The 26,191-nt window shown below is 43.1% G+C and overlaps 1 protein-coding gene across 2 annotated transcripts; it reads left to right on the plus strand.

Annotated features, from left to right (window-relative positions):
• The first annotated feature begins 912 nt into the window (after window positions 1–912).
• Window positions 913–16,921, plus strand: SNX16 (sorting nexin 16). Of its 2 annotated transcripts, none has more exons than XM_075270370.1 (8): window positions 913–1,037; window positions 3,793–4,227; window positions 6,727–6,813; window positions 7,129–7,277; window positions 11,192–11,261; window positions 11,589–11,725; window positions 12,978–13,094; window positions 14,700–16,921. In XM_075270370.1, exons 2-8 carry the CDS (start codon window positions 3,871–3,873, stop codon window positions 14,785–14,787), a joined length of 1,005 nt encoding a protein of 334 aa, XP_075126471.1. In that variant the 5' UTR covers window positions 913–1,037; window positions 3,793–3,870; the 3' UTR covers window positions 14,788–16,921. The 2 variants fall into 2 exon arrangements, with proteins under 2 accessions (XP_075126471.1, XP_075126472.1); XM_075270371.1 differs by having other exon boundaries at window positions 930–981.
• The last annotated feature ends 9,270 nt before the right edge of the window (window positions 16,922–26,191 follow it).

Consider the following 26,191-nt stretch of genomic DNA (forward strand, 5'->3'; position numbering starts at 1 on the left):
TATTTATTTGAAGAATCTCAAAATCCAAAATGATAAAACATGATAACAAGTAATGAAAAAAAAAAAATAAAGAAAAAACAAAAGAAGTGGGGGGGGGGACCAATGCTGCCTTTAATACATTACATTACATATGGAAAGATATGAATCATCAATACACTGGTTAGACAAACATGATGGGAGGAATGAATGTATAAAATCACAAGTATGGCTGCTAAATCACTTATATAAAGAATACGGACTAAGCCACAATAATACTGATGGATAAATACATTACACATTATCATATGGTAAGGTCTCGATTATGTTTATGAGGACAAAGCGCTGGGGTTTGGTCATTATGTTCTAAACTTTGTATGGCTATTTGTGTTGATCCATCAATATTATTGTACTGATGATTCATAGCTTTCCATATGTAATGTATTAAAGGCACATTGGTCCCCCCTGCCTTTTTTGTTTTTGCATTATTTTTTTCATTACTTGTTATCATGTAAACAGAGATTTGCAACATGTACATCACACACATACATACACTCATGTATATGCCAAACACAGATCTATCTGCTCATACATATACATGCACGCATACATCGACTCAATGACAAGCAGAGAGATCTGTTGCATGTACATTATACATACACCATATACGTGCACACACCATATACGTGCACACACCATATACGTGCACACACCATATACGTGCACACACCATATACGTGCACACACCATATACGTGCACACACCATATACGTGCACACACCATATACGTGCACACACCGTGCACACATTACTCCTCCAAGTTTCCTCTGCTACTTTTTTCCCTCCTGCCCATGTTTCTGTTTCCTCTCATCACCTGACCCCGCCCTTCCACGTGACGGATCACATGACCGTGACATCATCAAAGGTCCTGTGCCTGGCCGGGGTCTGGCTGGTGTGTAGTATGAGTGTGCAGAGCGGAGGAGCGGGCTGTTGCTGCTGCTGCTGGTGAGTGACCGCGGGCTGTGAGAGCACAGGAGGAGGCCACTAGTGCAGCTCTACAGGTGAGCGCTCCAGTAGTGCAGCCCTGTATCCGGGGCACGGCCGCTGCACTCCTGCTAGTAGTCTGATATCAGTCATGTGATGTGTATAGATATGTGCGAGCTGTTATTACATGGCCGCCTGCTATCTGATCACACTGTAGGTGCGGTTGTTTATGAGCTCGGCTGCTCCTGTATATTTATACAGTGCGGCTCTGAACCGGTAACCTCTGCCAGGCTCTTGTATTAGGACCACAGGGACTGTTTGTGGACTAATGTGTCTAAGGCTCTGTTCACACTGCAAAGCTCCTGACCTATAGAGGCAGTGACAGATACCATAGGAAAGCACTCTGGGCTATATATATATATAATAATTTGTGTGTGTGTGTATATATATATATTAAACTTTTTACCAATCGTATAGGTGATGGTGTCTGACCCTAGGGGACCCCTGACTAGAGCAGCACTCTGCCATCATGTAATATACAGTATTTACCTCTGGGCTAAGCTGGGTAGAATTTCAAAATCAACTCCACTATTCCAATAGTCCAAGCCCACCCCCTTCCCCCATGTAGTATGTGATACTTACCAGGCAGACTGAGGTCAAAGAATCCTTTTCCTTGGCTTTTGTTTGCCAAGTGGTCACCTATAAACCTGGTCGCCTAATACATCAGGGGCTGTCCTGCATACAAACACAGTGTGAACTTAGCCCAGTACAATGGTCTCTAGGTTACATACACATGAATGTATATGCATGGACAAGGATGGATGGTACATGGATGGTGTCCGTGTTCTGTCCGTGTCCGGCACAGATCCATACACTTCTATTAATGAGACTGGACAGAAATAGGACCAGACCCAGAGTTTTGCATCTGAACTCACAGAACCCTGATAATACACGGCCATGTGTATGGGGCCATAGAAATGAAGGGGTCAGTGCGCTGTCCATTATATACACAGAGAGCACACGGTCATGTGTATGGGGCTATAGAAGTGAAGGGGTCAGTGCACTGTCCATTATATACAGAGAGCACACAGTCATGTACATGAAGCTTTACTTGTAGATTCAGCTGTTGTGAACCTTCATGTTAGTGAGTTGTAGTTTTACAAGTCTGGAGACAGTTTGGAGACCTCTGCCCAACAAACTTTATTGGTCCTAATAAGGGGGGAGGGGGAGACGCATGGCATGGCCAGTTAAGCAGAAAGACCCATTGGATAAGTTGTGGCAAAGGTAAATGGGTGTAAAACTACTGTATATACGGCTGGTCATACCTATAGAGGATCTGATAGGCGTTGTTACTTCTAGACGTCCCTTTTGGTCCAGATACTTGTTCAGATAAGGTTTTCCAACTCATGACATAAATGGAAGTCCCCTGGTGGGATTCCTACTGTCTGTGTGTGATGTGTGTAAACAGCTGAGGGCCACATGGAGAGATCCCAATTATCAAGCTTATGTGAGGTTACAAGATAATAAGGGGCTTTATTAGCATAACCGAAAAAAATACAATTGGTATTGCCAAAGCAAAGAAGGTGTGTGTGTGTGTGTGTGTGTGTGTGTGTGTGTGTGTGTGTGTGTGTGTGTGTGTGTGTGTGTGTCCCCATCCGTCCTTGGGGTCTGGTTATTTTTGTTTGGGACCTGTGGGGGGGGGGGGGGTTAATAGTCTTTGGAGTCTCATCTTCCTCTTGTTTGGTGGCAGCTGGACACGTATTGGGCAGCGATCTACACCGTGGTCTCTTCTTCTCCCAGTAGAGTTTCCTCTTGTCGTCTGCAGATGTGACGCCTGGGATGTATGGGTTAATGCTTACGTCAGGTCCAGCTGAGGAACAGAAAAGCAGACTCTTATGAAAACCCACTATCCCCATTGACTATATTGGGGTCTGTCTGTCTGTCTGTTGTTGTGGGTTTTTTTTTTGTTTGTTTGTTTTGTTTTTCTTACTGAACGTGTCGCGCATAAAGTTGCACTTGTGGGACTTTTTTGTCCAGCGGTTTTTGGATGGACCCTACAAGCCTAGCTTTAGGGCTACATGATGGTTTAGCTACAATGTGCACGATTTGTCTGTTACTTTGAAGACTCCTGAATATTTGGGGCTGGATTCACATCCATCATAGAAACACAGATCCATTAAATGACGTACACCATCGGAGCCCAACAGATGCCATTGACTACACTGGCCTGGGGTCTGTTATTTTGGAGGCATTTCTGACTGAATCTGTACTCCATGATGACTCCCAATGCAGATGTGGCCCTATCCTTAGAGCGGTTTTACACAGACAAGTTCAGACTGCAAAACCTGATTTATTGATACAAACAAGGCTTATCTGTATTGCATTTGGCATGTCAATTGAGTCAGGTTTGGGCTACTAAGTCAGGCCTAGTTTCTTAAGTTCTGCTGTGTGATACCGTCTTCTATTCTGCATGGTTTATTTTCCCTCAAGCAGGTCTGAGTTTTTTGTGACTGTCTTTGGACGTGGATTTCCAGCGCCACTTATGATGTCGTCTTCATCTCCTTTTTCTCATCAGATTGATTTTTGTTCCTTCGTTTTCCGGTACAAGGCTTTGTGTGCAGGACTGCGCCGCCAGGTCTGAGAGTAATATACATTATTGTTGTTTCCAGTCAGGTGAGAGGGAGACGGCCGAAACAGTCAGCAGAAATCCCCGTCGTCCTGTTGTGTGTGTGTGTGTGAATAGAGGCTTTGTACGGGGAGTCTGCTTTCTATTAGTTCCTTTAATTTCTGCCAATGTTGTCTTTTGATGATTTTTTTTAATGATTTTAATAGATGCCGCTTATCTGGAGGATCATTATGGTTGGTTGAGTCGGTGGAGTTTTTTGGCAGCGCTATTAAAGTGGAGAGAAGATGGCGACCCCATATGTCCCTGTGCCAATAGGAAATCCATCTTCAAGCACCATCACGACTAGAAGCCAAAGAAGCTCATCCCTTGGAAGCAGCTCAACAAGTTCCACCTCCTCAAAAGAGCCACCAGAAGATGGAAACCCACAAAGCCGCAAGAAGCTTAGTGCCCCCGACCAGCTGAGCTGTACGTCCTCGGTGTGCAGTAGCCCCCTTGTAAGGACTAAATTTGACTCCTCTGTAGAGTACAGCTCGCGCCCAGGACCGCATGAACATATTCCTAACTCGGTGGAGCTGGAGGAGAGGCCTTCTACACCAACCATATTAGGATATGAAGTGATGGAGGAGCGGGCAAAGTTTACAGTAAGTATACCCTAGTATTACGATTGCATACTATGTGGGCATACACCTTAGCTGAGATTGGTGAGACTGATCAACTATCTAATGTGTATTGGAGTGTCCCAACATTTCTCTGACGACAGATGCAAAGAACAGAGGACATGGAGAACCTTTAAATATCTCTAATCCTATGTTCTCTAGGGAGATCAACCATGTTTGATAGCATCTTATTCCCTCTCCCTTGAGGACACATGCACTCTTGGTTAGACTAATGCTACCTTCACATCGGCCCTGGGTTTAGATGTTCTGTTCCTTTATAGGAATAGAACGATGGATGGTGGTAATGGAGGTTCGCATGTTTAAAATAATAGATGCCAATAGAGCCCAAAAGATCCCATTGTCTGGGGCAACATGGTGGCTCAGTGGTTAGCATTGCTGCCTTGCAGCGCTGGAGTCCTGGGTTCGAATCGTGCCAGGAACATCTGCAAGGAGTTTGTATGTTCTCCCCGTGTTTGCGTGGACGGCCATTGAAAGTGTGTAGTCGGTTCCAGTCAGTGTACACTGTCGGTGATCTAGCTGTGTTTTTCACAGCTAGCACACTGACCTATTCATGTCTATGACCCTGTACACACAACCATGTATTTTCACGGTCCCGTGTATGGAGCCAGGAGTAAAACTCAGGACCGGTTTGGTCATCCATGTGCCAATGAGTCACGGCCTGGGTACATGCTCAGTCATGTACATGTTGCCTAACTCCTGTGTGATATGGTTTTGGCTTCCAAACCCTGATGCAAATGACTTTAATAAAAACACTGACGTGTGAATAAGGCTTTAAGCAGAGTAAAAAAAAAATATATCTAATCATAACCTAACCTAGAAATACTCAACCATCCTCAGAGCACACACCCCACTGACAGCCAATTCCCGCCCAGCATGAGCAACTCCAGAAGGCCTAGGGCAGAAGCGTTTGTGACATGTTAACTATAAGTATTTCTGCATTTAGGGAGGAAGAAATGAGATTTCCAGTGCTAGTAAGGGAAGTTCTAGCTTCTTCATATAACTGATATGGTAGTTGATGCTACAAAGTAGTCTTTGTGTTTGTAGGCTACAATGGTCCAGTCAGATGTTCTTGGTCATAAGTTAGTCTTACTTTTATAGTTATTATCTTCTATTTGTATAGTGTGGAGCATCTACTTCCCCATTGGGTATTACTGTATGATTTCTCTGTTGTATAGACACATGTGGTAGTGAGGGATTTATAGGAAGTTATTCGAGTTTTATAGACTGTTGACGGAGCTCTCTGTTGCTATGTACTTGTTCCTGACCATTATCCTAAGGCGTGTGTGATGTTGGAGGACACCACTTGCCCGGGCTTCAGTATCTGCTCTGTTTTCTTGGGCTAAATAAGAAATTGTGTATAAATAAAGCTGTGGAAATGGGGCTCCAAAGCTGAATAACAGGGGCATATTTGGAAACTGTAAAATCACCCCTACAAGGTACTTAGTTTACGTCTATAACTGATTCACTGCTGACAGACTCTCTAACCATTTCCCAGCATCTTTGGAAGTCAGGTGTTAACCTATGGTGCTGAGCAGCCTCAATAGCCACCGGGTCTGCGCTGTATTAGACAGCGGAGACTCCGCAGTAATGCCTGTAATAGGAGACTGCTTCGATCATGGGTATTAACACTTTAGCATGACTCCCAAACTAATAAAAGGGCCTACCTGTGTTGACCCCTCTGCCTCCTTGTGGGTCTTCTGCTGCAGCTTTCTCATGGTGAGATCTCCAGAGCCGTCCTGTCATCATGACAGCCTGAGAGCTCCCAGGCCTTTCTCAAATTTATGCCTGTTGAGGCTTGCCTGTGGCCGTCCTCAATAGGCATATAGCAGTTTACTCATAGACTGCAATACACTAGTAACAGCAGCAAGTTACACCGTGTGAGCAGGGTCATACACTCTATAGAGGGTATGGTAATATTATATTCTGACCTTTCACTTCAGTGCGAAAACTGTTATACTGTGCACACCCACTAAGGATACTGTATCAGAATTGCCATAGACTCCTTCGCCGTGTCAGCCTGAAATCACCGGATGAAAAATTTCTGCGAGCTCCAATGGACCCAATTATAGTCAATGTGGTCTGTCGGGCTCTGTATGCATTTGTCGTTTTAGAAGTCTGTTCGTTGTTGTGGTCCTCTGCCGGACCAGAACATTGAACCCTACTGTGCAGGTGTGAACCTAGCATTATATTCATAGGCTGATTTTTTTTTTTTTTTATGTGGCTGTTAAAACCCATTAATCTGCATTGTATTTGAGGATCGCAGGCAGGTTGTTCTTCAGTCTGGATTGACCTTGTGGATTAAACACTGGTGCTTCCTGGTGATTTCCCAGAGTATAACCCTGGAATGAATGAACACTGCGGTAATTGGTCGGGATAGTACAGTATATGGATTTCTCTTTGTCTACAGACAGAACAGCATATTATGGTGACTTTGCTTATTTCTATCTCTTTTCATACTGACAGGTATACAAGATTCTGGTTAGAAGAAGCCCGGAGGAAAGCTGGGTGGTATTCCGGAGGTACACCGATTTCTCAAGGCTTAATGATAAGGTACGCTCTATCTGGCTGCCGGCTATGTACTATGCTGCACTATGTAAGGATAGTATAGTATGCCCTACTATGGCCGGTCGGTCATAGGATCATGACTTGCAATCCTAGAATCTGAGCTTGAGGTTAGGGTCCAGATATTATTAGACTTTTTCTAGTTTTATTTGCCATTCCTGTCTTTGGATTACAAATACTGATGAAAAATACTAACCAGAAAACCCAAGTGTGTATGAGAGCTAAGAAAGCAAAATTTTCACATGTGACTTTGTTCTTTACAAAATATCCTCTATTAAACATCTACCATTAAATCCTTGACAGCTGAAAGAAATGTTCCCCGGTTTCCGCCTCGCCCTTCCACCCAAGCGCTGGTTTAAGGACAATTATGACTATGATTTCCTTGAGGAGAGACAGTTGGGTCTGCAGGCTTTCTTACAGAACTTGGTAGCTCACAAGGACATATCAAACTGGTAAGTCAGGCTTGTTTGCTGGCGTATACTTATCATTACATGTCGTCACATTATGTCTCTGCTGGCCGGCTTGTGCACTTATCTGGTAGACATGAAAGAAGGTTTATGGGAAGCCGGAGCCATCACTTCCTATAAACCCTGAGCTAAGAGGGTCCATATGGGATCAGATTCTTGCAATTGTAGGTTTCAGGTTATATAATAAATGACTCATTGCTGCGGACTCATTACTGGATGTCAGATGTCTTTAGACACACTCCTATGTTAATGCCCAATGGGATACGTGTTTATATATGTATTTAGGGAGCACTGTATATGCTCCTATAATGAATTGTGCACACTATTAAAGCTGGCATGAATTGTATTGTCAGCTAAATGGTTGACAATAGAGATGAGCAAATAAACTGCAGTTTCGAATACCTTGCCCCATAGGAATGGATGGGAGCGGCCGGCGCTTAACCCCTTGCTGTTCACCTGCTCCCATTCATTCCTATGGCTATACCTGCTCCATGTGTAATAGTTCTAGGACTGTCTGGAAGAAGTTGATGTATTATGAGTTTCGGGCCGTAGTACGGATGGCATATTGGAGAATAGACTGGCTTTACCACGCAAAAGGAGCGTTAAACAGTAATGTAAACTGGTCAAGCCCTTAAGACAAATAACAAGTATATCCTACCGATGAATGTCACACTGCGTTAGGGATCGGAATTGGCACGCATCACGTGTTTACATAATAAGAAATCTTCTTATTGTTCCTTCTATTATAAATCGGGTTGGTTTCCTCAGTGTTAACACTATAATTGTATATCGCGTCTCACAAGTGAATATCCCGTTTCATCCTGGAGTTGTCAGACAAGTTCTAATCCAGTTCAAAATTATATTCCCAGCTCATAAAACTCACATAACCGCGTAACACAATCCACCCAGGCCTGGATTATTTGGTTTTAGTCATTGCTGGATATTGCCAGGTTTTTTTTGATAGTGATGCTCATGTTTGAGGATTGTAACCACTTTAACCAGTTCAGGACTGGACACATTTTTTGGGGGGAAGGTTGGGTTTGTATTGTTTTGTTTTTTTCCACATGTGCAGTTTGGTGTTCTATAACATTTGGGCTATTTGGAAAAATGTTGCGTCTCTTGGTTTTGGGTGATGATTTTTTCTTATAGCACAGGGCTAAAGCCTGTGACATTTGTGTGGTAGTGCTTTTGGGGGGAGGGTTGGATTATTATTAATATACAATATATAATTTTATTTTTTACAGATATTTTTTTTTTTTTTTTAAAGATTTTTCTTGTAGAGATGATGTGGTTCCCATAGCTGTATACACGATGCCCATTGAGTGGTGTGTATACAGCAGTTAGGAAGGCAGGGATGGTAGTAAACTATCCCAATCTTCTCTATATAAGTTCAGGCTGTAGTAACAGCTAGCTCCTCGCTTCTGCAGCTGCTTAAGGGCCTGTTCACACAGAGTAAACGGGCGTTTATTTTGGCAAAATAAACGTGTAAAAAAATACACGTGTAAAAAGACTCCCCCCATTAACTGCAATGACATTTTTTTACACGTGTAAAAAATAGACGTTGAAATACACGTTTACACGTGTTGCCAAAATACGCGCGCGTTTACTCCGTGTGAATGGGCCCTAACACTGCAGGGACATGTGTCTTAGCAGGGATAAGAGTGGACATAAATAGTCAACAGGTGGTCTGGAAGTGGGGGGGCCCCTACTCGCCTGTTCCTGGTACTCGCCTGTTCCCGGTACTCTGGTGCCTTTGCGCGGTCCTGCTGCTCTGCTGTCATCTTTTGCTGGAGGTTCTCGCCCGCTGTAATAGGCAGTGTCCCTTTTTTCTTAGGCTGCTGATTGGCCTCAGCAGTCACATAACCGTGAAGTCATTGCAGTAAATCGCACCGTGTGAAGCCGACAGGTTATCAGGCTGAAGTCGGACAGTGAGGGACATCTATCGTGCCGCATAGTGTGAATAAGTACAATGACTGCACGACTAGATGAAGCTTCTCCCCACCCCCTAACTAGTTAAGGTAAATTTGCTTCTGACAACCTAAGAGTCTAAGAGCTTATAACTTGACTCTTCATCAACAGAGTCTCCATGGGAAAGGTTATTATCTTGAGGCTTTGCATGCTGGTGTCAGTTTATGGTACCTGACTGCTTCCCCTTTAGATGTCCCCTACCGCTCTGCGTTTGTTCCTGGTGTCACTGCTGTGGTTTTATGTTGCCTGCAGACCAGGTAGATCGGGGTTATTGCCACTATATACCTGTCCCGTTAGGGTTTGTGATCAGGTCTGAGCCTCCGTGTTCCTCAGTTGTCTCTTTTTTTAGCTGTGCTTACACGGCAGTGCTCTTCATGGTTGGCGCGTTGCCCCATCAGCAGAGGGTGAAGGAGGTCACTTGGAATTGTCTGGGGGGGAGAACAATGTGGCCCAGTGGTCCTGGGGATATAATGGCGCTTTATATTAAGGATAATTGCTCATTCTCCTCTCCCGGCTGTTGTGACTACGTGGGCTAGCGTCCCTCTCATAACTGACTAGGAAGGATGCAGTTCACGTTTGGCAGGGTATATTGTATAAAATGCAGATTTCTGTGGGAATGGGTCCCCGGAACAATGTGTGTACAGTGTCCTCTGTCACATGTGCTGGCTATTCTCACCATTAGGACGGCTGGCTGTCTCCGTCACTTGCAGTCGTTCCCATTCCTCCTGTAGTTCGTTGGGTCACGATTTGGCGTTTTTCAGAGCAGGAATCTGGAATTTTTATTACTTGAGATGCAAAGGAAGTTTTGCTTTAGCAGCAGATGGACGTCAGCATGGTCAGATCCTGGGAGGTGTAAGGGGTTAAATTACCAAATGGAGCCGCCTGTTTCATTGTACATACTCAGCTGTGACTCCTGGTTGAGACATGTCCTAAAATAATCCAGTGACAATAAAGGAATGGGGGTTAGAGGGCTTAAAGGGGAGTAGCCCGAGGGTCATCTGTTGCTTTAACATTGCAGCTTAAGTATAGGCCATTAATTTTAGACTGGTTTGGATGTGAGTCTTAGGGTCCAAACCTATCAAATGTTTGAAGAGCCTGTGACTAGTGGCTGTGCCTGGTACTGCAATGTGTTACAGTTTCATCCATTTCAAGTTAATGGAACTGGGATGTAATATTAGACCTAGCCAGTTCTTGTTTTAACCCTTTCTTTGCTCCATTAACTTGCCCTCTTTGCCATAAAACACCTTCACTAATTTTAATTACTTTTGGGTAATTTCTAATGATAAGACCCCCTGGTCTGCAAGTAACTAGTTAATAGCACAGTAATGGGGTGCAATAGAAAACCAAGATGGCGGCTTGGTTCTGTCCAGAGCCTGCAACCCAGCAGCACCAAGAGGTACACTTAGGAAGAATACATGATGAAACACTGCGATTTTAGAACAGATATTAAAGGGGATGTCCAGGGACTTTTTGGTTGTGACAGGGTTTATTCATCATGGGTTCTGGCCTGATTCCAACCCCTGACTCATGAGATCAAAACACAGGTTGTGCTCCACTCCCTCCCCCCTCCTAATCTCATCAGTAATTTACCTGCATTATAGGGTCCACCAGATACAGCAAGGTAAGGTTAAGTCCCCAGACAACCCCTTCTACAGTCTTTTGTTATGAAAATAAAGTGAAAGAGCCCCTATAAAAAAATGTAAGTCACCAAAACAAGATCTGACATTAATACAGCAAAGAATGTTGTGAATTTTCGGCTTTGAAGTCTGCCGTATTGTGAATGTAGCTCTGGAGTATAATAAAGACTGTCGATCAGAATCCGTACAAGCGAAGTAATGCGCAACTTTCTATGTAAATTAAGATGTCCAGAGATGACTGTGCACTTTAAGAACTGTCTGGAATCTGCATTAAAGAAGATATTTTGATTTCAGTGCCCCGGTGAGATTGTTCCTGTGTCTGGATGATCCGCCCGGTCCCTTTGATAGCCTGGAAGAGAGCAGGGTGAGGAATTACAATGCAGATTTCATGTGTTCTCCTGTTTGGATTTCTGTTTGTTTTTCTACCTTAGGGACATTTACTTCTCGTGGTATCCCCATCATCCGCCCCAGGCACTTCTATATACATTATTTCTATCTTCTTTCATCTGATTGCAAAGTTTCATTGTGTGTGAATATATATATATATATATATATATATATATATATATATTTCACAATTATTTTTTTTATTTTTATTATATATTTATATTATATATTTGTGTGTGTATATATAATCTATATATTTATCTAACCTTGTATATATAATGTATGTATATGTGAATGTGTCTAGGCATTTTGTGAGACCTTAGAAGAAACAAATTACAGACTTCAAAGGGATCTTGCAGAGAAGCAGAAGGAGCTGGAAGCCTTGAAGAAGCTGTTAAATGAAAAGCAATTGCACATCCAGACGCTTGAAAGCCGGATCCAGTGAGTCTATCTCATTAGCATGTATTGGTTTATACTGTAAGGTCTAGGTAATCTTACTGGAATTGGAAATGTAAAATGCTCTGTTAGTTTTACATATAGTTTTCCCTGGCGTGCTGGAAGGACGGCAAATATGTCATCTGAGACAACATGCCCTATGGATTTATATAGCGCTCATAATAATAGTCAGCCCCCAGCCAAGGGTCTGCGGCCTGCGGAAATCACAAAATGATCAAAGTGGATCTTCATTTAATAAGTGCTTAGTTAGTAATACAGCTCCTGTCTGTATACCCTGTGAGAGTGTATGGATATAGATTTCTGTTTTGATCTAATGCTTGAAGGTGTTTTTATAGATCCGGAGCAGGATTCCTATTCATTGCTCCACCCCACCTGTGGTACCCACAAATCTCTGCTCACTCCCTGGTGCCATGATGTGCTATACAAGTGTATGGACTTGTAGCCAATTACTGGGTTTAGTGGTCATCTGCTGTATTGGTATCACCGCTGGGGCTAGTGATCGGTTGCGTTGGCCACAAACATATACCGCATACTATCACAGTCAAGAGAGGGAGACTGAGGCCTAGTCACATCTGCATTTAGGGAGTCCGCTTGGTGACCCCCAGAACGGAAACCTATCCGCAGAAAAAAGTGGTTACCTGAGAACCTGCCGACTCCATAGACTATAATGTGGTCTGTTTGGTTTCCGCACCAGAATTGCAGAGAGTAAAGTTCTCCGGAAGCGATTTCAGCGGTAAAATCGTCGCTAAAAAACTGTGTGCACTGACCCTTAAGGACACCTCCACACTTGGTAATACTCAATTGTCAAATTATTCTTAAATTTTTCTGAAGAATAGCAGCACAATGCACAAGTTTAGTAAAATATCCATGTCTAAGCGAGTGCTGGTCCTGTTTATATGATGATATTTTGTCTGCCTGCTGCAGCCACTGGAGGGCGCCCACTACATGCGGTTTATACATTGAAAATAAAATAATGTATATGGCAGTTTCCTGGTTTGAGAGAAATGTCAGGTTTAGATTTGTGACCAGGTAATGGGTCACCCCCATGGGATGTGAGAACAGTTTGCTCTGGTTTTTGCTTTCTCGCAGATAATTTGGTGTGAACCTATTGGGGCACTGCTGCAGATGGAGTTTTCTGGTATTTTCTAGAACATTCTAGTAGATTATTGCCGGCACTTGCCTCTTCTCTGCTGGATGACTTACCCTGAACATTTCGTTTCATCTAAAAAAAATTTAGTGACATGAGCACGGAAGATGGGAAGACTCGCAGACTGTCTGGAGAAGAGAGCGAGTGCAGTGGAGAGGTGGAGTCGTCGGCCATAGAAGCGGATCAGGTGGCTTCTGCAGACAATGGGTAAGATGTTGTGATACAGCTTAGAAATCCCTTTGGTGTTCTGCTGGTCTGTTCTGTATCCAAGCACCTGACTATTCTCAGGAACAATTCACAAATGTGCCCTGTAAGTGATACACAGACACATGATATATGTTTATACTGTTGTTGTTGTACATCTTATATACCCTTTTCAGATGAGTATATTTAGTAATAGATGTATAGGGGTTTTGTACAGTGTGTACATATATGGCAGCATTATATACGTCTTACGGCCTCCCGTTATAAACAACTTTTCATAAATTAATATAAGCGAATAGAAGAAACTTTCCAATAGATGTAAAAAAAAAAATGTTTTCTGTTCTGGTTTTCTCTTCTCTATTCTCCACAGACTGAGTTAGTCTGTGAAGAAGGGAAGGGGAAGGCTGCTAGAAAAGGCACTCAAATAATTGATGTACTTATGTTTGTAGATAAGAGGCTATGAGTGTACAGAATGAGGCAATAAATCAATTAACTAGCCAGCTGCAGCCTCCTCCTCCCCCTCCCTTCTCCATAGAGTTTTGTGTGTGTGAGCTGGATATAGTCTGATCTTAATGTGAACAATAGTTAGACTGAAGATCAGGAGCAGGAGAAGAACTTAATAAGTGGAGAAGGAAGCAGATCTCCTTAATAAGATCTATTACAAAGTTTCTTATATTAACCTGTATTGTTCGTTTATGAAAAGTTGTTTATACCTGGAGGTACGCATTGGGTAAGTTCACACGTGAGTTTTTTGGACCGGAATTTGACACGGAGGCCATCTCAGATTCCGGTCCAAAAAAAGGCTAGCCACAACTGGATGCTGGTGCAGTGGATCGGCATCCAGTTGCGGCATTCCACTCCGGATTAGGCCCTTAGTTGGGAGGAGGGAGGTGCCATGAGACGGATGTCCGCAGATGAGTCTGCCACAGAATCCACCTGAAGAAACGGCAGATCGCTTCTATTTTCCGCGAGCAGGAACAAACTGCTCGCAGAAAAAGGAAATGACCGGCTCCCATTGATTTCAATGAGAGGTGGTTATTTTGAGATGGATTCTAACGCGAATTCTGCGTTTAAATCTGGCCCAAAAAACCCTGTTTGAACCTGGCCTTAAAGTGCAGAAAGCCTGGGGCACTGCATGTGACGGGGCCATCTCTAGTGCACTTGTGGTCATGGTGCTGGGGGAATTAAAATGTGGATTTCTTAGTCATGCAGCCTGCATTTCCCCAGGTATATTTACAATGTTCCTCCTATCCTCGAAAGGTTGCCAGCGCTATATAAGGCGATGGTGTCTATCTGTCGCACAGTCTGTCCGAAATTGCAGACAAAAAGTTATGCAAATAGGTCTCCAATGATGTGAGATAGAAAGTGACAGATGCCATTATAGTCATTGGGGCTCCTCGGAATCTGTTCTCTGTCTGTACTGTTTAACCCATTCTGCTGCGGCTACAACAGTCCAGAAGGATGGATCAAAGCACATGGATGTGAACACACCCAAAAGGGCTCGATCAGATTTCCTATGATTGTGTTGAACTCTAGAAGCTGCAGATATTGACTTATACCATTGTTGTGTGTCTAACCTATGACCTTTTCTATCACTCTGGTTTTCAGTTCCTTTAAAGAGAGTCATGAGAGCTGCTGGAATGAGTCCATGCCGGAGATAGAAGTAGCAGAAGTGGCCGATCCAGATGAAATCTAATGTGCCTGTCGTGATATGGGATGTCTGCGGACCCCCCTGTCCCTGGGCCTATAAGAGGACCGCACAAGTAGTTTACACAAAGCATTTCTAGAGAAGTGTGTGCGGTCCTTGCTGCTAAATGACCAGCCTGATGGAGACGGCTGAACAGTCTGAGGATCTATTGGGCCCCGGTGACTACTTGGGTCCGCTCTGAATAGACCAGTTATGGCCTAGCTGTATCTGTCTGTCTGTGGCACTGTGTCAAGCACTTTTGTAGAAATTGTCACTATTTTCATCAGTGCCACCAGGACAAGTTCTGCTTTGCCAAGACTTTATTTCTGTATTTTTATACACAAAGAATCCATTGTTCAGTGCCGTGGACGTTGCCAACCGAGTTATTTTTATCATCTGCCGCTCAGACAGGAAAGCCGTTCATGTAACCGAGCAAAAATGTAGGTTGTATTATTAGTATACAATGATTCATGGCCGATACACCTGACATCTGGCAACTCCCCATCCAACTAATTGCCTAAAGCGCGTGTGCGTGCCGCCGCCGCCTGAATAAGCAGGATCTCTGGGCAGAAGTGATAGGTAAGACGGGCACCATGACGTTTGTAAGCACAATCGCCACCCTGCATATCTCCGAATAACACCTGCTTTTATTAAAAGACTGATCTCTATGAATTTCCAATATTTTAGCAAAGCAATCTAAGACTAGATGTACCAAATGTAAAAGTAATGTATTTATAAGCTGAGAGAAAGTGACTTGTCATGTATATTTTACACCGTGGGAGGAAGGGAGCTAGATTTTTTTTTTTTTGTGCACTCGCAGATGGTATATACATGTATATGCTCATCAAACACCGTGGTCGGCCTTTTTGATTGCAGAGATGAATTCTCTGCTCCCACTATTTAAGTCAATCTGCACCATAGTTAGCTGGTCTTTTATGGTGTCCTTGTAGCTTTTGGTGCCCAGTATTTGTGCGTGTATGTCTGTTCATATCATCGTATGTAACTTTGTCTTGGGTAATAATGCAAGTATTGGTGTTACTACCATAGTAGAAGAGTAGGTTATACAATCAATATCTGACCAGCCGGGGTCTGGCGGTATGGAAAAACCTTATATCTGCTGCACTGCACATGGGAGACGGGCGCTGCTTACTGATCAAGACCCCACCAGAAAGATATTGATGACTGTTCCTTAAAGGAATTTTCAGGGCTTTGATATTGATGTCGATGTCCTGTCCATGGGATAGGTCATTGGGATCAGGTGATGGGGGGTGAGTCTCGGCAACCCCAACAAGTCAACGCTGCGGCCTTGTCATTAACACGCACAGCTCCGAACGTTATGTAGTGAGGGTGTCTGGTACTACACCTATATCTGTTCTCATTCACTTGAATGAGACTGAGCTGTAATACCATGCATATCTGCTACAAGGTGTACAACGCTGAGCTTGGTGAGCAAGGATCTACTTCAAACAGCTGAGCAGCGGAGGTGCGGACAGTGAGGATAAGGATAGGCCATCAATTTTAAAGCTAATGTATGTCAGATAAATAGCAATGGCGATAATTTAGTTTCCTGATTCTCCTTTCCAGTCCTCTGGGTGACTGTGACTCCTATATGTGGACCTGAAGTCCATTTCTCTATATATTCCTATATGGGATCAGAATTTCATGTTGCAGAGGACCCGACTGGAGGTGATAAACCAGAATTTCAGCACTACAAATTAATGTACATTACCAAGAACTTATTTTTTTTTTGGAGATGCTTCTTTATGAAATTTTTCATATCCTTTTCCTTGTATGTATTCATATCATATGTGTATTAAAAATGGGTACAGCTGACATCCGATGACACACAGGCCATTGGGGTTCATTATTTGCAGAATTTCGGATGACTCCTGAGTACAACATGCTGGGCATTTTTGCCCTGAACCTTGCTCACAGCCCCCTGTGCCCTCCATTGTCATCGGTACCTGTTTTTAACTAAAGCCTTAACTCTGTCACTTCACTTTGCCATTAAATCTTTATAAATGATCCTATTGTATCATTACTATTATGATCCATGGTTATGTGCTGCATTGACATGCAGGCTTTATTATCCATCCTTCATTTTTATCCATTCATCATTAAAATCTTTGTATAACTGTGGAAATGATGGCTTTACTGAATTTATTGATCTTGCATCCAAGGCTACAGAAGTCGTTCTTCCACCACTTTAATATTGATGACCTGTTTATAAAATGGGCAGTCTTATTAGATCAATCAGTGACTCCCAACCAACTAATTCAAGGGGCCACAGCACTCGGGGACAGACAGTTCTGTACACTGTATAGTGGCTGTGATTGGTACTGCAGCACTGTCCCATTTGAGTTAATGGGATGACGCTACAATGCGCTGCACTACTGCTACTGGCCAGGTTCTGCGGCCCTTTCCGAAAGCTAGTCAGCAGCGGTACCAAGAGTCAGACACTCACCGATATGATACTGATGACCTATCCGGAAAATGGGTCATCAGAGTCGCGATCCCAGAAGAATGCGTGTTAGACATCTACAGTCTCCTTTGGCGGATTTTTAAACCTGCGTGATCAATTTGGGGACACAAAACTACCCATAGGTCTTTATGGACTGTTGGTTTAATGTCACAGATAGCCCTGTTGTAAGGCATTCGGTGACGTCATAAATCATAGATAGATAGAGTAAAAAAAAAAATTCCCCTGAAACTGTGCAGTTCTTCAATGTAACTAGGAGTACACTTCTGCTTTAGTGCGCATGCGCCGGACCTTAGGCGCATGTGTAGTAAAACCCGAGCTGTACTTTCCCCAGCTTCACATCTGTACAGGCACCTGGACCCTCATCGGACTTCTATAGGCAAGTATAAATGGTTTTTGTTTTGTTTTTGGCGTGCCATAAGAAGGTGGTCTAGTGTTCCAAATCGACATAGCAGGTTCCCTTTCAGAGCTGACTGATTTGGGCTTGTCCAACCTGGTTCCATTGTTAGTATGGTTGTACTTGGTTGTCCATCAAGTTCACCCAAGGTATGGGAATGGATGCGGCTGCAGAGAATGTGTATGGGCAGAAGGACAGGGGTGTAGGAACCAACCCCATGTCCATTTACAGAGGTGCAGTAGTTACTCTACCGGTTCCCTGACAATCTGCATTGGTAATAACTTGTCACCCCAGCAGTCAGTCACTGGCTACTAACCACTAACTGGCATAAGTGATACTGAACTGTCATATCTGTCATCGGAAGAGTAATTGAGAGGAACTGACTTAGAATTTCGGACCTTTAAAATGGTGTAACGGTGGACTCTTCCCCTAAAGTACCTGAGAACTAAAGATTCATTACAAATATCCATTGCAGTAAGAAATGACAGGCTAAGGCTTCCTCTTGTTTTTCTATTTTAGGTAAAACATTGTGTAATTGACATTGTGCATGAAACCACCCTGAATTCTGCCCGTCACCTCCTGATGAGATTTCTATCTATCAGAATTGGGTCATGTACCCAGCAGTTCGCCTATCACATGATGGTTATTACCTCTTAGCCCGGCCGTCCTTTGCTCTTCTAAGTGTATCGTCCTTGGCTTTACTGTATTTCATTAGGAAATCAGATAAGGTTTTGGATGGGATTGCATTAGACTCCGAACTGTTAAATCCCTTGTCAGACTAAAAGGTAGTCGATCATTTGGGAGGATTGTGGCCCAGAGACGCTGCGCACCGCTCACATCTCAGTGATCTGATTTTATTACCATCTGGGAAATAGTTTTCTGCTGTTAGCCAAGGGCAGCACAGGCTTCAGTGTGTGAAGGGAAAGGAATATGCGCCCAATCCCCCGGTATTAAATGGCTGCTCTCTGGAGGACTGCAGATTAAAAGGCAGAAAAATGAAGGAAAACTCATTAAAAAGTTCTGCTGTAGGAAATTTCCCAGACTGTGCACATTGAGATGTACTGTAAATTTACGTACGCGCTGCAAATATATCCTCGTTGTAGCATGAAGGGTAGATGCTAGAATCAGGTTCTGCCTGGTATGCTGTGGATCCCGTAGGTGGCGCTGTCTCCCGTTACTGTTAGTATGAGGCACCACCTTTTGTATCCACAGCAAACCAGACTGGCTAGGGTTATGGTTGCATATAGGAGAGACATAGTTAGCCTCTACTCCAAAAGTGCTGAGCCTGCCAGATGGCATAGCTAACACCGAGACAGCGCCACCTACTGGATCCACAACACAGAAGATTTAAACCACTCCATTCTAGTCGCATGAAGTGCTGTTCTTTGTAGTCCTCCGAGCCTTCCTTTATTTCAGAATAAGCACCTTCAAGCCAGACTTGTGCCTTGTATGCCTACGGGTAAGTTCTCATAGCAGAAAGTGAAGTCAAATTCATTGAAAGTCTGTCTCAAATTCTTCTGCGCTTTCCGTGACATTCCCCCTGGTCATTACTTTTTTCACCCAAGAACCTTACGCTGTGGAATCCACGACACGATCAAGCTGGTTATTTGTGTGTTTTTAGTGTCCTGCCTTGTTCTCTGATGGGGAAGGGGGGGCAGATTCAAAGCTGTATTTTGAGTCTGAATCCATGTCACAATCTGTTCCAAATGATACCATGCGAACATACCCTTATAATCCTTTCGACCCCCTACTATTATGTGTCTTTTTATCCCATTGCTTTTATTGGTGTACTATATTTAAAGTGGACACATCACCACTCCTGGCATGTCGGCTTTATTAAATCCCTGATTCCCCATGAAATATAAATTCAGGAGCCCATTTCTGAGCAGTAAAACCAGCCCTTCCGAAAGTGGAGGTATATCATGCTGAAACTAATGGCATAGATATCTCCAGCACCGCAAAGTATATTGGCAAACTGATGGCGCATTGAATTCAGTGCACTGTCTGCTCTCTAGTGGTATATAATACCGCCCATCTTAGAGGACGTGAAAGGTCCTCTTTAAAATTCCCCTTTAATTTCTGGCCTTCCAACATCCACAGCTTTCACCTGCTGTCTAGGCTCAGAACCTGCCTGCTATAGTATTCAATGGGAGGCGAGGACGAAGCAGGATGCAGAACACGTAAGAGTATGTCCACATGGTGGAATTTGCATCCTACGTGTGAACATTCCGCGCGGCTAGCCGCAGCGGGACACCGTTGCGGATTGGGCCCAAATGAATAGGCCTAATCGGGAGGGAGCCTCGTGCCTTGGCTGATTCAGAATCTGCAGCAAGAAGGGTAATCAAACTTTTTTTTTTCTGCTACTAACTAGCGTAGAAAACAAGCGAGTGCCTCCCATTGAATTCAAAGGGAGCCAGTTTTGGCAGCGGATTCCGCATCAAAATCCGCTAACAAAAAACTGTGTGAACTAACCCTTAGACTAAGGTCCCAGGTTGCGGAAACTCAGCTGTTTTTGTTGCAGATTTTGCTGTGGTTTTTTTAAGCCAAAGCCAAGAATGGCTACAAAAGTAATGGGAAATATATTGGAATTTCCTATACTTCTACCTTCTGCTCAATCCACTCCTGGCTTTGGCTCAAAAAACCACAACAAAATTTGCAACAAAAATAGCTGCATTTCTACAAAGGTGAAGCTCTGTCTTAACTTCCTGCTGGGAAAGTGGAAAGGAATTTGAGGTAACGTCTGCCTCAATATCCTCCTCGCTTTCTGCCCAGGGAACTATTCCCATAACTACCATGAATACAGACTTGGGTCAAGTTCACACTGACATTTATTCACTTTTTCCCCAACCCCCCCCTTTTAAAACTATGCGTTATTCCTAAAGTGTGACAGATGTACGTGGCTGCTTATTTGGTGTCTGTTTCTGGTTTTAATGGAAACTATCAAATGCTGCCTATTAGGTGTGAACACTGCCTAAAGACTAACATTACCAAACTTCTGTTTTGCCAAAGCTTAGTAACTCTATCCTTTTTTTTTTTTTTTTTTTCCCCTAGTGCCTTTTAGGGTTACTGTATTGATCGTAACTTAGTTTTAGGGCCCCTTCACGCGGAGTATTACGCTCGCTGATTCTGAATGTGTAACCCGTTCCAAATCATCGGCGTTATAAACAGATCCCATTGCTTTCTATGGCAGCCGGCATACGTGCGCTCCCCATAGAAAGAAATGGGCTGCTTTTTCCCCTATTGCTTTCAATGTGATACGCGCTTACACCAGCTCCTATAGAAAGCAATGGGATCTGTTTTAATGCCGCTGATTCGGAATGTGTTACACGTTCAGAATCAGCGAGCGTATACTCCGTGTGAAGGGGCCCTTAGAAAGTCTTTGCAGTTTTGTAAATCACAGCATGTCCGTTATCCCTATAGGGAAACAGCTGGCATTTCTATAGGTGTAATGGACGCAGGAAGACTTTGTGTGAAAAGCGCTGTGGGAAAAACTGATACATTGCTGCTGTGGTTATTCATGCAGTGCTTTCTAGGGGGAGAAGGGGTGGTAGAATCTTAGAACACCAAATCTACCCACTCTACCAGTTACGGGCCACCATGTTGACTTATTTCCTATGTGCCTAGACAGGACCAGGGAAGTGTTTTGTTTTTTTTAACCACTAAAAATAAAACCTCAATTTTATTATGGGCAATTTTTCAATGTTAATATCAATTTTCTTGCTTTTGTTTAACCCCTTCCTGGTCATGGCTGTACTTTTACAACATACTGAGCATATTTTTAACGCTTGGCTTAGTAACAGTACGGCGCTGTAAAGCCACAGGCACAGGAGCTGGCTGTTATAAAGCTGAGACCCGGGAGTTGCCACCAGATTTGGATCAATAGTGATTCATCCAGATGGTTTAGGGGCAAGATCGCTCCCCTGTGATCTCAGCCGAGGGAAAGACATGGTAGAAAGGAAGCCTATGTATGGTAAAATGATGTATTTCAGTACATTTTATTGGGGATCAAAGATCATAAGGTAAAGTTCCCTTTTGGGAAAGGACAAAAAGTTTTAAAAAAAATACCCTTTAATGTAAAAGTCACATAATAAAGATGTATTCGTGTCTGTGTGTGTCCGCACTATCAAAAAATAGATTTATCCATTACAGTGAATGCTGTAAAAAGAAAGAAAAAAACAAAACATAAAACATACTTTGCTCACCTTACTTCCCCGCAAAAATGGCAAAAAAAAAGTGATACAAAATTTATACGTACCTAAAAAATTGGTACCAAGAACGTTGTAGGAATATAATGCAAAAAATATAATCAAAGTAATTCAATCAAGTGCCTGGCCCTGTTCTTGTCATATTGATTGGCAGCGTTGGCTTGGTGTTAGGTGTTGACACCTCATTAGAGTCTTTGAAGGTCTGATCTGGCCGCATTTCCATTCATGACATTCCCTGCCCATAAATCATTGAGTAAGATGTATTATTAGCCACGTGTGTTTTGTTTGTCTTTACTTGTACAAATGATATTCTTATATTAATCATCTAATGATGATAATTAATGTTGTTTCAGTGCCATTTTTCCTTTAGTTGGTACAGGGCCACAAGAAGTTTTTGCTATTACTAAAGTGTGCTTATATTGAAGAAAATGAGGCAACTTTTTTTTTTGCAGAATTTGTTGCGTGTTTTTGAACTAAAGTCAAGAATGGCTACAAAAGGAATGGGAAATATATAGGAAGTTCTTATACTTCTACCTTTTGCTGAATCCACTCCTGGCTTTGGTTCAAAAAAAACCACAGCAAAATCTGCAACAAACAAAGCTGTGTTTCTGCAACATGGGGCCTCAGCCTAAAGGGGCTATCCTTAGGATCTGCAGGTGTCCCGGGTATTTCTGCAAATTTCAATGAAACGATGCAGTTGCCCCTATTTGCTGCTACAGGTTGTATAAAGAGTGAGCAGCAGTACCAGCGATCCGCAGGGGTCACAGGTGTGTGACTCCCAGAGATCTAATATTGATGGTCTAGCCCAGGGGTAGGAAACCTTCGGCTCTCCAGCTGCTGTGAAACTACAACTCCCAGCATGCTCCATTCACTTCCAAGAACAGCAGAGCCAGTATGCATGCTGGGAATTGTAGTTTTGCAACAGCTGTAGAGTCGTACGTTCCCTACCCCTGGTCTAGCCTAAGGATACGTCATCAATGTTACAATCCATTTAACCCCTTTAAATGATCTTCCTGCTTGTGTATACAATTGGTGTCTCCTTGTTGACAAACTGTACACAAACCTGTGGCTCTGACTACACACTGTTTATTTGTAGTCTGTAACCATAGAGACAGCTTTTTTCATATAGATTTATATGTTAACAATCGTGTCTATAATTGATGTGGGACTGAAGAAATATATATTTTAACTGGAAATAAAGGCTTTGTACATTTTGCAACTATAGCACCTCTAAAAACCTGTGTTTGGTATTGGTCAAGGCTCACATCACATCACATCCAGAATCTTCACCTGGTTGAGAAATTCACCAAAAATGAAAAGAAGCTACAGAATACATGTAAATATTAAAAATGATATCCCTATACAAGCACCTCTCAATGACACGCACTTCATCTGCACTTGCTATAGTGTTTTGCAAAGACTTTTTGTTTTTATTCTTTTGCTCTGATGAACTTATTTCGAGAAATTTTGTTTTAAAGGGATCCTACCATTAAAACTTTTTTTTTTTTCTAGTTAACACGTCGCAATAGCCTTTAGAAGTCGTCTTCTGCCCGCCGTTCTGTTAAAATCCTGGTTTTGATCGATATGCAAATGAGTTCTCTCGCAGCACTGGGGGCGGGCCTCAGCGCTCAAACAGCACTGAGGGTGTCCCCAATGCTGTGAGAGAACTCTCTCCAGCGACGTCTCGATCTTCTTCAGCAACCGCCTCTTCACTTGTCTTCTTCCGGCTGGGGTCACACTTCGATGCCTGGGCAGTTGGCTCTGCCATCGGACCGTAAGCACAGCCGAGTGCACAGGCCGGTGGCCATTTTTTGGAGGCCGCTTACATTTAGTTCGCTTAGTTCTATGGTGTACAGAGCGTGCTGCACATGCGCGCGTAAGAAGACGCGTGAAGAGGCTGTTGCTGAAGAAGATGGAGGCATCGCTGGAGAGAGTTCTCTTGCAGCATTGGGGACACCTCCAGTGCTGTAAGAGAACTCATTTGCATAACGATCAAAACCGTGATTTCAACGGAACGGCGGGCAGAAGATGATTTCTAAAGGTAGGAGAAGAATAGCCTTTCTTAAGGCTATTCTGACGTGTCAACTAGAAAAAAAAAAAAAGTTTTAATGGGAGAATCCCTTTAAGGCTAAGGCCCCACAATGCAGAAACGCAGCTTTTTTTTTTTATTGCAGATTTTGCTGCGATTTTCTGAGCCAAATTCAGGAGTGGATTGTGCAGAAGGGAGAAGTATAAGAACTTTCTATATATTTCCCATTACTTATGTAGCCATTCTTGGCTTTAGCTAAAAAAAAAAAACTGCAACAAAATAGCTGTATTTCCACAATGTGGGGCCTTAGTCTTAAGCTGAAGTCACACTGTGCAGTTGTGGTTTTTTGTTAACGTCAAGCAAGTACAGAATTGTGAGAAAGCTGTGCACGGTCCCATAAATAATAAATGGAGCTGCTGTGAACTGTGGTCAAACTCTCAACTAGTGCGTATGTTGTCAGAACATGGTGTAGTTTGCTATTCTACCACCAGTGGCCACTGTTTCTCACTCTGAATTATTGCACTTCCACTCCTCACCACTGGAGGGTGCTGTGCTCATTCTAGGAATTGCCTTTGCTTATCATCATTATTATTATTTTATTTATTATGCTTACTTATATAGCACCATCATATTCCGTAGCGCTTTACAGATATTGTCAGCCACTGTCCCATATAGGGCTCACAATCTACATTCCCTATCAGTATGTCTTTGGTGTGTGGGAGGAAACCAAAGTACCCAGAGGAAACCCACACAAACACGGGGAGAACATACAGACTCCTTGCAGATGTTGTCCTTGGCAGAATTTGAACCTAGGACTCCAGCACTGCAAGGCTGCAGTGCTAACCACTGAGCCACCGTGCTCAGTGGTTAGCACTGCAGCTTGAGTATTGTGACTTGTTCCAGTCTCCTGCTCCTCAGAACTGTCTCTCCCAGACTGCATTCCCTTATTTCAATAGAGGTCATTGTCAAAAACCTCATCAAAACAGCGTTAAAATACTCCTAGCCGCTTCAAAAACATCATCCAAAAACTCTTATGTAAAACCCAATTTTTTTTATTTATTTTTTTCTTATTGGATTTGTCATCTTCAAACAACTGAATATACATTTAATTTTTTTTTTAGTTTTTCAGTTGAAATCATTTATTTACAAAATAAAAAATATCCTGTTACGGCGCCCCCTAGTGTTCTTTTGATGTCCTCTCAGAGCGTCTACCTCATGTGTCCACCACCGGTGGATAGAAGCTGCTTCTAGCAGTCTGACCTATACGACAATCTCTAGACATTGGAGAACGGATGAATTGTTCAGTTCTGACGGATCTAAGAGAAGAAATTAATATTTAATATCTGTTGTGTGAGATTTGCGTCTCCTGCTGTTTGTAGGGATGAAAGTCAGCTCTGTCTGACAATGCAGCTGTGCATGGGGCCACACAGCAGGGGCCCGAGATCTGTATGTGCCATGCCTGCTGCTCTGTATTCATGAAACAACCCCGCGATAGAGAAATAACATTCCAGATAATCCGTGATAACGCGGATAACATGTAAACTCCAGTTACTTCTATGTAACTGGCGAATGGATCCGCTTCATTGGGATGTGTAAGCTTTGTGATATAATAAAGAGTTGATACTGTCTGTATTAATATTAAAGTGATTCTCTGTCACCTCTCCGGTGTCTTCTATTATCTCCACTATTATATGTAAGAAATATCAGACGTGGTGTCTAGTTGTGGAAAACACTGGAACATCTTGGTTTTTTTTTAGGACCCATGTGTTTGGGCGAGTATATGGTCCCTATATGTGTGCCGCCAAACAGGAACACTGGCCAACATTTATTAGGCACTTTTACCTATTTTTGGTGTATTTGGTTCTTGTATGTTTCCGTTCACATCTGCGTTCGGGCCATTCCATTCGCCTATCCATATGAAATAAGCGAAGAGATGTATCCTGCAAGCACTCGTACAAACATGTGGAAACCATACGGATCCTATTATAGTCTATGGGGTCCATGGGTTTCCTTAGGTAACTGCTTTTTTTTTTTTTTTTGTGCAGATAGGTTTCTGTTGGGGGGGGGGGGGCAATAGGACTCACCAAACGGAAACGTGAATTGGACCTTAGCGACGCCAACAACACGCTCATTATATGGGGTCCCAGTGAGTTGCTGAGATGCCAGAACAATCACAGGCACGGCGTGAGGAACTATTTCAGCAGCAGGATAGCTTAAACGCCGGAGTAGGCAAACCATTGACAGAAGCAATTTACTGAACATAAGCGGATCATCGACACCAACCACACGCAGACGAAATCGCG

This window comes from Leptodactylus fuscus, chromosome 4 (assembly GCF_031893055.1).
Source record: "Leptodactylus fuscus isolate aLepFus1 chromosome 4, aLepFus1.hap2, whole genome shotgun sequence".
In the NCBI taxonomy this organism is placed as follows: Eukaryota; Metazoa; Chordata; class Amphibia; order Anura; family Leptodactylidae; genus Leptodactylus; species Leptodactylus fuscus.

What these genes read in the sequence shown, in the direction of transcription:
- SNX16 (XM_075270370.1), top strand. Translation starts at nt 3,871, where the DNA reads ATGGCGACCCCATATGTCCCTGTGCCAATAGGAAATCCATCTTCAAGC. An exon ending in AGGAGCGGGCAAAGTTTACA is followed by an intron (nt 4,228 to 6,726) that starts GTAAGTATACCC and finishes TCATACTGACAG; the next exon opens with GTATACAAGATTCTGGTTAG. An exon ending in ATAGCCTGGAAGAGAGCAGG is followed by an intron (nt 11,262 to 11,588) that starts GTGAGGAATTAC and finishes GAATGTGTCTAG; the next exon opens with GCATTTTGTGAGACCTTAGA.